The sequence below is a fragment of the Gavialis gangeticus genome, unplaced genomic scaffold (genome assembly GCF_001723915.1).
Source record: "Gavialis gangeticus isolate Ggan-Ray unplaced genomic scaffold, GavGan_comp1, whole genome shotgun sequence".
Lineage (NCBI taxonomy): Eukaryota > Metazoa > Chordata > Crocodylia > Gavialidae > Gavialis > Gavialis gangeticus.
In genome coordinates, this window is record NW_017729022.1 from 59,138,381 (window position 1) to 59,153,386 (window position 15,006).

Consider the following 15,006-nt stretch of genomic DNA (forward strand, 5'->3'; position numbering starts at 1 on the left):
GGTGGGGGGTAGTGCTGCTGGGAGGGGGCTACAGTGGGGGCTGCAGCTACCCTGAAACTCACTGTATATAGCCCCCTCATAGCCAAGCTAGTCATTCCCCATTCAGCATTTGTGCATGCAGTTGTTTAAATTTGTTTTGAAAAACACTAGATTTAGTTGACAATTTCTTAATCTTTGGTACAGAAAAGGGTTTCTTCATGGTGAAGAAGGAAATACCCATTCTGGGGGAGAGAAAGTTTGGTGTCATGATAGACAATAGTAAAAACACTGGGAGAGTGCCAAATCTCATAAAATATGGCTATTCCTCTGGCCCAACTAGAGCAGTTATGGCACATGGGGGTGATCTGTGTGCCTGATCTGGACTGGCCATAGATCTGGTGTGCAGGGCCAGTTTTGTGCTAGCTCTAGCCCTTCTACAGTGCGCAGCTTGCATCCTTGCATATGGACTCTGTGCATCACATGCAGCAGGTGGGGCTAGGGCCAGCATGTGCTGCATGAAACATGCCATCCTAAGACCCTCCAACAGCACTGCAGATTGGATGGTCTTTCAGGAAAGGAGATTGTAAACCTCCAAGCTACAAATATGCTGTTGATCAAGTGTGCCACCTAGTGGTTAAGTACTGGTTTTTCTCACTAATGAACAAAGTACAAAATTGTAGCATGTTTCTCTTTATTTTTCCTTTTACTGGAAAAAAACCTTAAGCATACCATAACTGTTGTTGTCAGATACTGTTAAATAATTATAATCAGGGTAACATGAAAAGCTGAACTGTTATTTGTAACTGTTAAAATCTACGCACATAAAATTGAGTGTAAATGATTCTGTGTAGTATAATTTGGTATAGATGCATGTTATTACACTCAACATTTATTTAATGAACAGTTTCTGCTTGTTGATCTTATTCTGGATGACCTCAAAGTATATCATATAGGGGAAAACTGTGTTTGTGAAAGCATGCATTTTTATTTATTTCATTGTTTGTTCATGCTTTTTATACCTGATTCCCCAAAGTAGACCTAAATAGCAGATGTGTGCTGTGCAGATATTGACTAGCTGTGCTTCTGATAAGAACATGTTTTTTCTGTTACAAAATTTCTTGGGTTTTTGGATTTGAAGAGATTTTAAAAAAATCTAGTGTGTGGGGGGGCTACTTGTAGCATGTGTTTAATAAAAAGTAAGTTCCTTGAACAAAATTTGTATGCTTTTACTCCTTTCTATAGTACTGCTTGATTTGTTTCTAATATATTTTCCTTCTATTTTTTTATGCAGATTATTTAAAGAATCTTTTGGAGGAATCTGCAGACTATAGGGATACTCAGGGTAAATGTCTTTATGTCTTCAATCAAAATAAATACTGCTTATATATGGGAAACAAAAATACTTCTAAACATTTGATGCATAGGGACCTGCTGACTTCATGATTCCATAAAATCTGGTCAGTGCCCAGGAAATCCATGGGGAAAAAAAAAGGGGGGCCAGCAGTTCTGAGGGTGCTGCAGCAGCCTGCTGTGGCGGGGAAGACGGCAGCTGACCACTAAGATGGCTGCCACCCCTGCCCCTCACTGCTCTTTGGCTGTTATGTGGGCCCATGCCCTCCCCCAATCCATGGTAAGGGGCAGGTGCTGCACTCCGCCCACAAAATAGCTGCCAGGCCTTCCATTCTGTCCATGAATTTGCAGGAGGGCAGCCCCTGTAAATTGGATAGATCCCTATTAATGTATGGTAAATGGAGGTGTTATCTGTTCAGTTTCAAGTTTATCTGAAAAATAATTGATTGTTTGTCCCCCTTGGAGAATATTAAAAGTTGACAAATAAAATCTGCTTTCCCTAGAACATTGAGAATCTGAAATTTTTAAGATTTTTTTTCCTTTGTTTGCATCATAACTGATTATAAAGGCTCTAAATTGGTCCGTTGGTTATTTTCTCACAAATCCCCAGTTGTATTGTCCCTCTGACACCCTTGTAATCCTGCCGTCTTCAGAAGGGTTGCATGGACATAAGATCTTAATAAAGAAGAGTGCTTGAGAACCTAACTCGCATTCAAACCTGTCTGGCTGTGCAGTAGAAATAAACTGGAGCACATATTTTTTATTAAAGTAAGCAGATGGAAAGTAGGTTTAGATTGTTTTGTGTGGAAATTTTTTTTTCAGTGACAAAAGGTCCAGTGGTGGTCTTCCATCAATAACAAGTCTGGAAAAACTGGTTCATTAAGAAAAAAAGAGTTGAAAGTAATTTGGAACGCCATACACACTTTTGAGGTTCCCAAGTCAACTAATGTTGTTCTCTCCCCACTTGCTGTGTCAACCAGGGAGACTAAACAATATAGCAGTGGAAAGGAGCATGTGTACAGAGCTGTCAAATGTGTGAAAGGAGCAAACTGGAAAACTAGTTTAGAGAGAAATTCAAAAAAAGCAAATGTATTTTTGAAGGAGGAACCACTGACAAGGCTGTATAACAAAAGTATTGTTTCTTCACACTTCAGATGCTTTGGCTGTTGTCATAGAAGTAGCCAACCATGCTAATGACATCATGAAACAAGGAGTAAGTATCCTGTGTGTGGAAAGTGACCAATTAAAGTCATGTCATCACAAAATGATTTTGTAATTAAATTTTAAAAGCAGTTCTAATTGTTTGTGTGTGTGTTGTTTTTTTTCCCCTTGTAGGATAACTTTCAAAAGCTTATGCAGATTCAGTACAGTTTAAATGGACACCATGAGATTGTACAACCAGGAAGGGTAAGTGCCCCACATAGCAGTCAGTAGACAGCAGCAAGGAAACTGCAGTACAAACTGTGGTAGTACAAAGCATAGAAGTCCACTCCTAAAGTGCAGAGAAAAATGATTCCTTGCTTAATTGCTGATTGTAGAACACATGTTTCTTAAGGGTTGTTTTAACTTTTTGAGGAAAAAATGAGAACCTACCAGTTTTAGTACATAAAGCCCTACACATATACATGTGTTTTGTTACCAGCTGTGCTTGCCAGCCTTGCTTCTGCTTCAAGACTTAAAGATAAGCTGGAGCACACCATTCATGTTGACTTTAATGAGACCTGGGGATCAGCAGCAACAGCTGAGTTGAAGATGGCCTGGATTTCCTAACCTTTCTATCCTTGTCATAGTCACACTTGAATAGTATGAGCTTGGTAGTTTCTGTGGCATCACTTGTGTGCATTGTTGAAGAACTGTACTGGTTCATACTGTGACTTAAGTGAGTTGCAGATGTGGGAGGCTTTATTCTTGTGATCTGCCGTATCAGTTGCAGTTCTGTTCATTTCGGTGAAAGCACTTGCAGGACGAATGAGAGGGGCAAGAATGTCTGCAGATGATCTTTTATTGGACCAGCTGCATGGTTGCAATAGACTTAGACAAGCCTTTGAATACAATGCTTTCTTCAGGTTACATTGTATTTGAAAGCGTGTCTAAATCTATTCCAACCATGTTGTTGCTCCAATAAAATGACATCCACAGAACTCTTCATCTCTATCATGTTTCCCAGACCCTCACTGCTACAACAACACTTCAGCTCTCACAGGAAGGAAGTTACATATCTGTATGTTTGCAGAAATGAGCCTATAACCCAGCCTTTGGAGTTTGTATGAGCAGCCATATACATAATAAGATAGCAATTTTATTTGAATTGGATATTGATCTATTCAGTTTGGATTTTGCATTTTATCTTGCATTTAAGACTCAGCCTCTCACAGGAAACTAGGTTAGTTGATAGGTCTGGTTATTCACTTTTGATAGGAGCTATCTTTTTCATTTGTTGAAGTATGATTTGTGTATTGTGACAAGTAGACACATTTTGACTAAATAGTTGTCCTCCCATATTCATATCTTTATATTGGCTTAAGCCCCTAAGGATATTAGGGACATTTTATTCAGGAGTGTGGTTTTTTTACAATAAATTTGTTAGAAACTCTATTTCAGAACAGCAAATTTTTCTTCATTTGGGCTTTATGTATATTATTTCTGTGTCTGTAAAAAAAAAAAAAAAAAAAAAAAAAAGGGGGGGGGGATTTTTAACTTTTTGGAAAAAAAATTTTAAAAAAAAAAAAATTTTTTTTTTTTTTTAATTTTTTTTTACAAAAATTTTTAAACCCCCCCCCCCTTTTTTTTTTTTTTTTTTTTTTTTTAAAAAAAAAAAAAAAAAAAAAAAAAAAAAAAGGCGGGGGAGCATTTATACATTATGTGAATAATAACTTTAAAGAAAGAAGAAGCTTATTTATTCAGTTTGTGTCCTCAGCAGCTGAGTTTTAAATCAATTTGTTTATCTGCTTTACCTTGCCAGGTCTTCCTGAAAGAAGGAACATTGATGAAGCTGTCCAGGAAGGTCATGCAGCCACGAATGTTTTTTCTGGTGAGATGCCATGTATATATCTGCAAGCCTAATGCCAGAGTAAATTGAGCACTGTTTTGCCTTCTCAGTACAGTTAAACAAGATTCTGTATCATGTACACTAAAAAAGAACAAACAAGCATTCCCACTGTTTGAACAAGGCTCAGCTACTGTTTTTTTAAGAGCTGTTGCGGGAAAAAGCATGATCTTGAAAAACTTAGAACACCTCTACTTCCTTGAATATTAATAGGTTTTGAAACATAAAATTTGGGTGGTTGAGGCATTACTTCTCATTCTTTTAAAATGCATATTTACGTCTTTGGATGGAGTATTGGGTAGGGATTGATTTCAAGGTTTTAGTCTTGGCTGTTCTGCTGACATGCTCTTGGCTTTAGACAAGTCACTTCTTCTCTGGGCCTCTCCTTTCCTTCCCATTCTGTCTGGCTCTTCTAATCAAATTGCATACACTTTAAGGTAGAGATTGCCTTACTGTTCATGCAATTTCCAGCACAATAAGGCTGCTGTCTTAGTTGGTACCTGAGATGCTACTGCCAAACAAATAATATTAATAACTTAGTAATATGTTATATCAGTAAATGTACGTTGTATTTGTTTTCCCCTTTCAACATCGAAAGTATTTTAAAGATTGGTATTTCTCTCAGTATCTAAAGATCATATCTACTGAGTATAGGTATTTACATGTCTGCCTTTGGACAGTATTTTTGTGTTTGTTTTTTAACAAAGGTTGTTGCAATAAAAGATTATAGATGATCACAACATCTGTTTATATAAGTTTTATAAGATTTAATTTTCACTTAAGATATTGTTCATCTTCATTTGAAAAATATGAAATTGCCTGAGCATTACTGCCACATTCACAATTGGCCTCCCAGCAAAAGTTCTATCTACTACTTACTTGGAAATACCCAAACACTTCCACAAGTGGAATGCTCTCTCTGCTGGTATAAGCCTGTTTTTCTCCATTTGTGAGCTTTTGAGTTTTCCCACTGCAGGAAAACAATTTTGACTTCAATAAACAATTTTCTTATTTTCAGTGGGAGCTGTGCTTTGACAGAATAAAGTGCATACTATCATGTATTCTGAAAAATCAGGCACTCAGATTGGGCACCCAAAATTAGTAGATAACTTTGACTCTGATCTCATTGGGCTAGATTTTTAATGATCTTTACGTACTTAAAAATACAGATAGGTATTCTGGCACTTCTGAAAATCCCACTACTTGTATCTTCAGGCACTTCAAAATGCCTTTAAAAATATGACCAATATGTTTAGATAGTCAGAATGTAAATACAAGTTACCTTCATTTACAAGTAAATAGACTCCCCTTCTCAGATCCTGCTAGAACAGTAGTCCAGGAATGTATCCATTACACCCTGTTAGTCTAACCTTTGAATATATATGTATTATTTCTTTATGTATTTCATGTATTGTTAATACGGTATACCAGAAATAATCTGTCCATCTTTAAGCACCCTTTAGTCACTGAAAAATGGTATTTTTCATTGCAGTTTAATGACGCCCTGTTGTATACAACTCCAGTACAGTCTGGCATGTATAAACTCAACAATATGCTTTCATTGACTGGAATGAAGGTGAGTCACTGAGGTATCTGCTAGAGAAACTTGCTGCCAAAAATTACTTTAACTCATAGACAAGTTCATTATTGAAAATAAATATTAAAATTCATAGTTTGTTTTCTGTGGTTCTTGAACTACTAAAGAGTACAGTTAGTACTAGGGGACAGGGGCAGTCAGCTAAGAGAGAACTTACTTTGGGGTGTGTGACTAAAGGTGAGCAGTATAGAGCACGGTCTAGATATGCTATTAGTGTGCCAGACTCTTCAGGCCCCTTCAATCAGTTCTGTTATCACAAGTTAGTTTTAACTGCCATTTGGCTCAATATTGAGCTTCCCTGAAAACCTTCCTGTTTCTTGAGTAAAGTTTTAAATGGCCCTTCCCCCTGTCCAGCAGCCATTGAACTTTTTGTCTGTCCCCAAAACGCATAGAGTTATGACAGTCTGATTACTTCCTGATTGGCCAAATCCTCCACGACTGAGGCTCCAAAGACTGCTGATCCCCAGGGGGAGAAATGCAAGCATTAAGCAGGGAGAGGGGGATTTAAAATGGTGCCTCCAAGAGAAGCACCAGAGTTGAATCTGTTTTTTCTTGTTTCATTAAAATATTCTTGTGGGCAAAGTGGGCAGCCATTTAAACCATGAGGATGGTACTTATTTTTCAGATTCCACTGATTATTATTTTTATGTGCCTTGATAGCAAGGCACCACTTAAACTAATTCACACTTGACCAGCCTGCTTCTCAACCTTTGGCACCTTATTAATACTTATTAGCATCATTCAGAGTATGTGCTTAGCTTCTTCTCGGAGGTTCACACTTCAGTGCAAGTCTCCTTATATTATTACTGGGAGCATCTTGCCTCTTAGCAGTAATTAGTCAGTTCTGGGCTGCTGCTAGCACAATGCTGACAGCAGTTGAGGTGAGTTGAAAGGATTGATAGTGTGCACATGTCAGTAGTTTTTCAATTAGCAACCAATACTATATGCATTTTACACTTGACTTCTATCTCCTAAACCTCTGAGGAGTATTTAGTTCAGCAATGTCCCCTGTGAATTGTATCAAGGGATTTATTTGCCCTAAGCTAAAGTCAGGAGAATCTCACTCTTCCATTTTGCAGAGTCAGTTAAATTTGAACCTTGTGATTTGGAATCATAGAAAAATGGAACTAGAAGGGAAACTCAGGAGGTCATCTAATCCATTCCCCTGTTCAAGGCAGGTTCATCCATGTCAAAACTATCCTTAGCAAGCATTTTTCTAACCTGTTATTAAAAACTTCAGGATCATCCCTCAGATGCACCTTTCAGGCAAAATGCTCAAAAACATCAAAAATGCCCTTTAACTAGTCACAGGTAAAGCAGGTGATGTGATAATGCATGAACTTCTTCTTTTCACTTTTGTCACCTTCTGCAAGGGATATTGTGTTGCTTCTGTTTGACTATAGTTACAGATAACTCTTAAGACTCTTTAACTCAGTTTGTATTTTTGCTTCCTTGGTCCCCACTGTAGGTTAGAAAACCAACCCATGAAGCTTACCAGAATGAGTTGAACATAGAAAGTGTAGAGCGATCCTTTATTCTGTCAGCGAGGTAAATAATATCATAAGTGAATAATGAATATTTAAAAGCTTACATTATCAAATGTATTCCATCAAATATGGAACTGCATATCTGTTAATATTGTGCTCATTGTTCTGTATTAATGCAACAAATTTCACTTTTTGGCTGGAATAGTAACTGTAGGAGTATAAAGAGTGCTTGCAATAAACACGGACTAGTTTAAATTCCTATCTAAAAGTTGTTTAAAACCTGATTTCAAAATGAGATTGCCATTGATTGAGTGAGACAAGATGGAGTCATAGGCAGTGGGTGCCAGGCACTATGTGAACTTAGTTTGTATATGTATCCACTGCCACCAACATATAGCTCATCTTAACTTTTTAAGGAAAACTTCTGTCTTTCCTTGCCAGTGGTGGGAAAAGCTCAGATTCTATACTAAGATAGTTAGTTACTTTTTGAACTGCCTGGACAATGACAACACTTGTATAGGAATGCTGCTGTAATCACGACACTGTTAACCAAATTGAGGTGGAAAGAGAGAGTTTCCCTCAAGTTGGCCATATCCTGTAAAAACTGATATTTAAGTAAGTTGAAATCTTATTTCTTGTAACTTGTTGAAAGGAAAAACATTACTCCTTTTAAAATGATTTACTTCAGCAGTCTTAATTTGGGTTTTGATAGAGGAAAATATAGTTTTTAATTTAGACTCTTCTGTCTCTTCCAAAGTTACCAATATGTGACCACATTTCTCTACTAGTTTACTTTATCACTAATAAGGGGAGACATGAATTGTATAATAAACTGATTTGATAACCGGGGTTATGATATACATTTGAGGGAGTTTTTATGAGTCATCTAGCTTTAATACAGATGGAATTGAAACAGGAAACAGTGTGGAGCAGTACTGAAGCCAAACTTAAAATTGGCATTAAATTATAGATATATTAAAAAAAACAGATATTGTGCTTGTCTAAATTTTCCAAGGTAGCATTCAGAGTATAAATCATCTTTGAACAGTTTTTGTCTGCCTTTACAAAGCTGCATTTGCCAAAGGCAATGCTGTTCTTAAAGCATTTGAGCCATGAATTTTATACATTGTGTCATTTGTGACAATCCTGACGTCAGTAAAAAAAAAAAAAGGACACGTTTCCTCCTCCCTTACTAAAGCAGAATTAGAATGGGCTGCTATGTGTACTGGATGACCTTGCATTAACTGACATCAGGATGTTTGTACAACACAAACATAGGGCATTTTTACACGTGCTCTGGGAGTGGGTGGAGGCTTTAGTTAAAATGCCTTCATCTCCTCCATTTTGAAGCGTGGGGACACTGATGCACCAGACGCGAATATTGGCTGGAGTATGGTGATTTACCACGCTCCAGCAGGCTCAATTAATCAAGTCTGCTTCAAAGCATTGTAATTACAGTGCGTTGGAGCAGCCTCCACACTCGTGTATAGGCACCCATACTCTCTAGCAGAGAGGAATCAACATTAGCTTGCCAGAGTAGTGAAAGCAAGTATCACAGTTGTCTGAGTAATGACTGTTATTTATAATGGAAGATTAAAGTTTTTTGTCTTTACGCTAGATTTTAGATAAATGTCTCATAGGAATTTTGTATCTTCGGGAAAGATGTACTACATACAACATGGGCTTGATTCTACACCCAGTAGGCACAGGATGGGACCTGCAGTACTTAGATGCACTGATGATAGAGCTCTTAAAGGCATGCAAACAGCATTTGCAAAAATACAAGATATGACTTTGCCCTCCCTGTATTTGTTAGTATGACACTTCAGCATTTTGGAAAAGATAGTAACTTATCCTTTAGAGTTATCAGGTAGTGAATCCCATACATTTGGATTTGTCTGTTTTTTATTATACAAGAAAAAAACTGATGTTTCATACTGATGTGTGGGCACAATCATTTTGAAGTGACTGATTCCACTGCATATGCAGACTGACCTTGGCTAATGTGGTGTTGTGATGATTTTATTTAGAAGATACTATATAAAATAAATCATAATCTCTAAATTATCTCTAAAGCGTAAGTGGATGACATTTGTTTCTTCCAATTTATTTAGAGTGCCTGAAAATTGTTGCCCTCAAACCTTTTGATCTACTTTACATGGAAAAAAGAGTGAACTCAAAAAACTATATGCTGCTGTTTGTGGCATGCTTCTTGGACAGTCTAGTCCAGTGGTTCTCTACCTTGTTAGATGCGAAGCACCTCTCCATAACTTTTGTGAACTAAGCAGCATCCCATTTAAAAAATAACTTATTACATGGCTTACCTCCTTCCAGAGGGATCAGGCAGAGGGGGCGAGGGAATAGTCAGACAGGGACTGAGCCTCCACTTATCTGCTTATCTTCTCACACCTGGCTAATTTCCTAACACCTTGTGGTACCCTTCAAAGGATCTCATGGTACCCCGGTATGCCTTAGCACCCTGGTTGAGAATCGTTGGTCTAGTTAGAGGCCAGGGGTTGGGTAAATCATTTGAAATTTAACAGCTGGGGAGGAAGGGGCCCCAAATTTCAAAATTTAAAGCATATTGATACTTGCACTGCTGCTACCTTTACTATTCTGTGTTTTTAGAAGACTGTTTTCTAGTACTGTCAATGTTGTACCTTTCAAGAACCTTCAATTCTCCTTCCCTTTTTAAAAATCATGGGAAACTATTGCTTCAAGAGGGATCATTTAAACAATAATGGAGGCATAAGGTATTTACTGAGGATTAATGACAGTTTGCGTGGAGTTGAGGTCTCCAGGTACAGCTGAAAATCTCCAGCTTGTATTTAATCCTCAGGAAATGCCCATGTGTTATGATGAAGAGGCATATGCAAGCTGAAGGGAAAATCCAGACGTCTATCCCTCTCAAAGAGATACAGTATAGACAACGGATGTGTAGAGAATCATCTCTCATATTATATTATATAAGCTTACGCCATATTACAAAACTGTTTGAATTTACTCTTACCTGGCTACAGAGAAATGTGCTTTTTTTCTGCTCTTCTTGCTGACAACCTTAATCAATATATTCATTGTACACAAAAGCAGTTGTATACAGATTCTGAGGTGACTCCAGAGGAGGGAAATGTGTATTTTTCTAGAGGTAAAAATGTAAAACTAATGCACTTCCTTTTTTCCTAAGGAGGGACCCTTGAAAAAGGGTACTTGGTCCCAAAAAACTTGTCTGTACCCCTCCCACATATATAGCTGGGTCAACAGAGGGCATCACTCACAAAAATCCTTACCTCTCAATTTTTTTCCCCCAATTCAGAGAGGGAGTTCCAGCTTAATCTAATTACCAGCTTAGTGTACAGGACTTTGCTTGGTATATGGAGAATTCTTCTTTTTATATATAGATGAATAGAAAGAGCACTAAGAACCTATTGCTATGAGCACTTAGTGCCTTAATTTCAGAGAGGCTGCTAAGTGAGTAACTGCTAAATATGTGGAAAAATAAGGAAGATTTACTCCTAAACTAAATGAAAGCATTAGGGACGTTTTTTACTGATGGTCCCACAAGAGACCATGTGAGCTGTGACTGCTTAGTTGCTTATATATGGAGTTCAGCAACCAAGTTTTGAATACATTATCCAGAGTCTCCCAGCCACATGAGAAGTGAATGTTTCGGAACTAATGTAGTACAGCTGTTCTTATCAGGCAATGAAGTAAAAAATAATCATGAGTTAGACTAAATGTTTTGTATTTAAAGGGAGTAGTCAGAATGTCAGTAATACAGGACTCTTCCCTTGCCAACCAGTACTGAGAGGTGACATGCACAAGAGTTTAAGAGAACCTATTCAGGTCAGCAGTAGGTTCTTTATAGTGCCTTTATTCTCTGTAAAGTGTCATGTGTACCAATGATACTATACGCAAGGGGTCAGCAACCCCCGGCACGTATGCCAGTTCATGGTATGTGAAGCCATTTTGCTCATCAAACCATAGCTGGCTTGGGCTTTGGGCAGGCCCCTTCTGCTAGCCATGGAGCCCAGGCTGCTCACAGCAGGTGGCTGAGAGGCTGCAAGCCCAGCCCAGCTCATTGCCGGAGGTGGGTGGACGGCAGGGAAGGGGCCTAGGGCTCCACAGGGCAACAAGGTTTGGGCCCCTTGCAGCTCCCTGCCATCTGTCACTGGCACACCAACATCTTACAAGTCAAGGTTGCACTGTTTTTTGGCACTCTGCCCAAAAACGTTACTGACCTTTTGTTACACACAAGTAGTAAAATATATAGCATCCATTACACTGAAAGGGGAACATAATAATTTAGTGGGAATATTATATCCATTTATCAACACATATCAGCACTATGCTGCTGGTTAACTAATTGTCATGCTGCTATTTCTTAAGACAGGAAGTAAAGATATCACATAAAACACACTGAGTTAGGAAGGTAAAATGTAATAATGGAAATGAAATTCAGAACTGGATCTTGGAGGAATTTATTTTTCCTTAAGACTTCCTTGAAAGTAACTTCATAGCAACGTAGGAAAGTTCAAGCCTCAACTTTTATAGTACTCATGTGTCTCAGTTTCTTTCATGAGCAGATCAAGTTCTACTTTAAAACTAATTAAGTTCATGTCTCCACTACTGTTATTGGAAGGCTGTCCCAGAACCTCATGGCTCTAATGTAGGAATGGGTAATTATTTCGGGTGGAGGGCCGCTTACTGACTTTTGGCAAGCCATTGTGGGCCACATGACAGGCAGTCAGGGGCAGATAACTATTAATTTTTTAAATTTTTTTAGGGGCCCGTGTGCTAGATAGAATGGCCTGGTGGGCCGGATGCGGCCTGCGGGCCACATTTTGCCCACCCCTGCTCTAATGGTTAGGAATCTTCTAGTTTCCAACCTACATTTATTCATGGCTGACCTATATCCCTTTGTTATTGAGCAAGTGTTGTCCTGTCAATTAAATTTACTCTTCTCCCTCCCTGGTGGCTGTTGTTTTGATTAATATATAAATGTCAGTTGTAGTCCTGTTCAGCCTTCATTTTACTGGCCTAAATTAGCCAAGCGGCTTTAACCTTCTTATAAAATAAACTCTAATCATACTAGTCTTCCTTCTCTGTACCCATTCCAGCTTGACTTAATCTTTCTTGAACATGCATGTTCAAAGTTGTGTGCAGTATTCTAAATTAGACCTTGTACAATTGCATTACTACTGTATTTCCTTTGCATAATGGAAATACCTCGCTTGATACTTACTCTGCTAGCATGCATCTCCAATGCAGTATTGCCCCTTACAGCAGAAACCATTGTTCTCGCTTCTTCCACCAGTTCCTTCCCCACTTCATGTTGCTTATACTAATCTTCTCCAGTTTAACTACTAATTTGTCAGGTGCAACCAAAGATTAGAGCTACCATTTTTCTTTTGTCTTGAAAAGGAAGGAACAACAAAAGTTAAGTAAGCCTAGGTCATCCTGTGCATCAGATCACGTTTGAGTCACAAAAGGATAGTGGCAAAGACTTTTACATTTGATGCTATAGAAATTTGACTAAAATATAATAGGATCAGCTTTTTAGCCATTTTAAATGTTAACTATAACATGACGTCTTTGACACCAACAGTTCTGCTACAGAAAGAGATGAATGGTTAGAAGCCATTTCTAGGTCAATTGAAGAATATACAAAGAAGAGAATCACTTTTAACCCTAGCAGAAGTCTTGAAGAGGTATACCAGATTTTTATTGATCTTCTTTCTCTCTTTGCAATAGTTTGGTAGAAAATGGCAAGTGGCAGTAATATAACAGAATTTGGAACGTAATAGAATAATAATGTCATTTGATTAATAAAATTAAAACTTCATTCTTAAAAAAATTGTTTGTGGTCTTAATCCTGAACAAATTTGGGAGGAACAGGGAAATGTTCAATATCCTTTTTACTAATGATTTACCTATTATTATAGGTAAGGAATTGATGTAAACAAATCGAAATATCTTGGTAGCTGATAAGTAGAGATAAGATTTGTCAAAACTTACATGATCTAATTAAATGATGCCACCATCTTCCTTTAGAACTGAATTATGATAGCATCATTGGTAAATCAGTAAGAGAATATATATTAAAACATGGAGCAGTTGCAAAAAGAATAATTCTCAAGAAACTGCATTCTTGTCTGTAATTGTGTTTTATTTGGGGGTGAAAATCCATTACTACTTTTAATGGAATTATGACTACATTCTCAGACAGATCCAGAGAAAGAGGAGGAGGATAGTCCTCTTGGATCAAAGGCTCCTATCTGGATTCCAGATACCAGAGCCACTATGTGCATGATCTGTACAAGTGAATTCACATTGACCTGGAGAAGGCATCACTGCAGAGCGTGTGGAAAGGTTGGATATTTTTTATAACTTCCTCCTTTTCTGTTAGTCATTTAAGACTTTTGTGCTCCAGTGGAGGTAGAGTTTTGTAGTTATACATCAGCTATGCTGAGAGGCTACTGGTATTCTGGTATGATACTTTAGATAAAAAACAAGAACACTCAGCATAGGAAATATGGTTGAAGCAGTACTATTTTATATTTACTTGCTGTAAAACATGGCTACTCCAATAAACCTTTGTTTGATCAAGTGATTATTTAGTATTCAGTATAGTAAAGATATTTCTGTGTAATGGAGAAATTGTCAAGAGGATAATATAACTAGAAATATATTATGAACATCTAAAAATAAAGCATTCTGTTTGAAAGAACTTATTGAAAATTCTGTATGAAAGGCTTGACAATACAGTAACAATTTGCTAATTTACAGTTTGCTAATCCAGAAATTCAGTAGTTTTTACCGATTCATATAGCCTCACTCCACTTTTCAATCTTTTTATCACTGTCCTTTTGAGTTATTCTATATTATGATTTGGTAAAGAATATTTTGAAGAGCTATAGAAAATTTTGGTCACATGACACCAGTTCTAGAAGTGACATATGTGGCACTCCCCTTTTGGGTTAGAATAGATATACCTTAAACCCTTTATGATATAAAATAATTGTTTGAAGGCTGTTTATCATTGTAACGATGCTAAAATGTCAGCCTTCAAGGGGTTAGGAGTTTTATAGGTGCACATCGTATACAGTAATGCTTTACATGTTTCCAGATCGTTTGTCAGGCCTGTTCATTAAATAAACATGGCTTAGACTATATGAAAAACCAGCCAGCAAGAGTATGTGATCATTGCTTCAGAGAACTACAGAAACAAGGTAAATTAAGATTTTAACTAACCCATCCCCCTCTCTTCCCTCATTTCTATAACTGCTGTTATTGCTGCATGTATGCATCTGTGTCTACTGCATTTTTTTATAACATGCCTGTTAGGTAAGAAGGTACTGTTATCCTGTTTTACAAATGGGGATCTGAGGCACAGACACTAAGGGTTAGATCGAAAAAGTGCTTGAGTACCTAATGTGCAGCTTATGTAGAACTTGCGTGTTTAAGTCGAGGAGAGAGAGATCTGCAAAACCTCACTTAACCACGTAGAACCTGTGGCGGGTGCAGAGATTCCACCTCAGGAACACAGC

General features: G+C 37.7%; 1 protein-coding gene across 1 annotated transcript in view; it reads left to right on the plus strand.

Moving 5' to 3' along the window:
- FGD6 (FYVE, RhoGEF and PH domain containing 6) overlaps positions 1–15,006 on the plus strand; it is a 116,005-nt gene that overhangs the window by 89,048 nt on the left and 11,951 nt on the right. Inside the window, exons 9-17 of the mRNA XM_019515067.1 lie at positions 1,271–1,321; positions 2,484–2,542; positions 2,665–2,736; positions 4,292–4,360; positions 5,868–5,951; positions 7,441–7,520; positions 13,065–13,167; positions 13,682–13,828; positions 14,586–14,688. Coding sequence (XP_019370612.1) covers positions 1,271–1,321; positions 2,484–2,542; positions 2,665–2,736; positions 4,292–4,360; positions 5,868–5,951; positions 7,441–7,520; positions 13,065–13,167; positions 13,682–13,828; positions 14,586–14,688 — 768 coding nt within the window. The remainder of the gene's footprint in view (positions 1–1,270; positions 1,322–2,483; positions 2,543–2,664; positions 2,737–4,291; positions 4,361–5,867; positions 5,952–7,440; positions 7,521–13,064; positions 13,168–13,681; positions 13,829–14,585; positions 14,689–15,006) is intronic.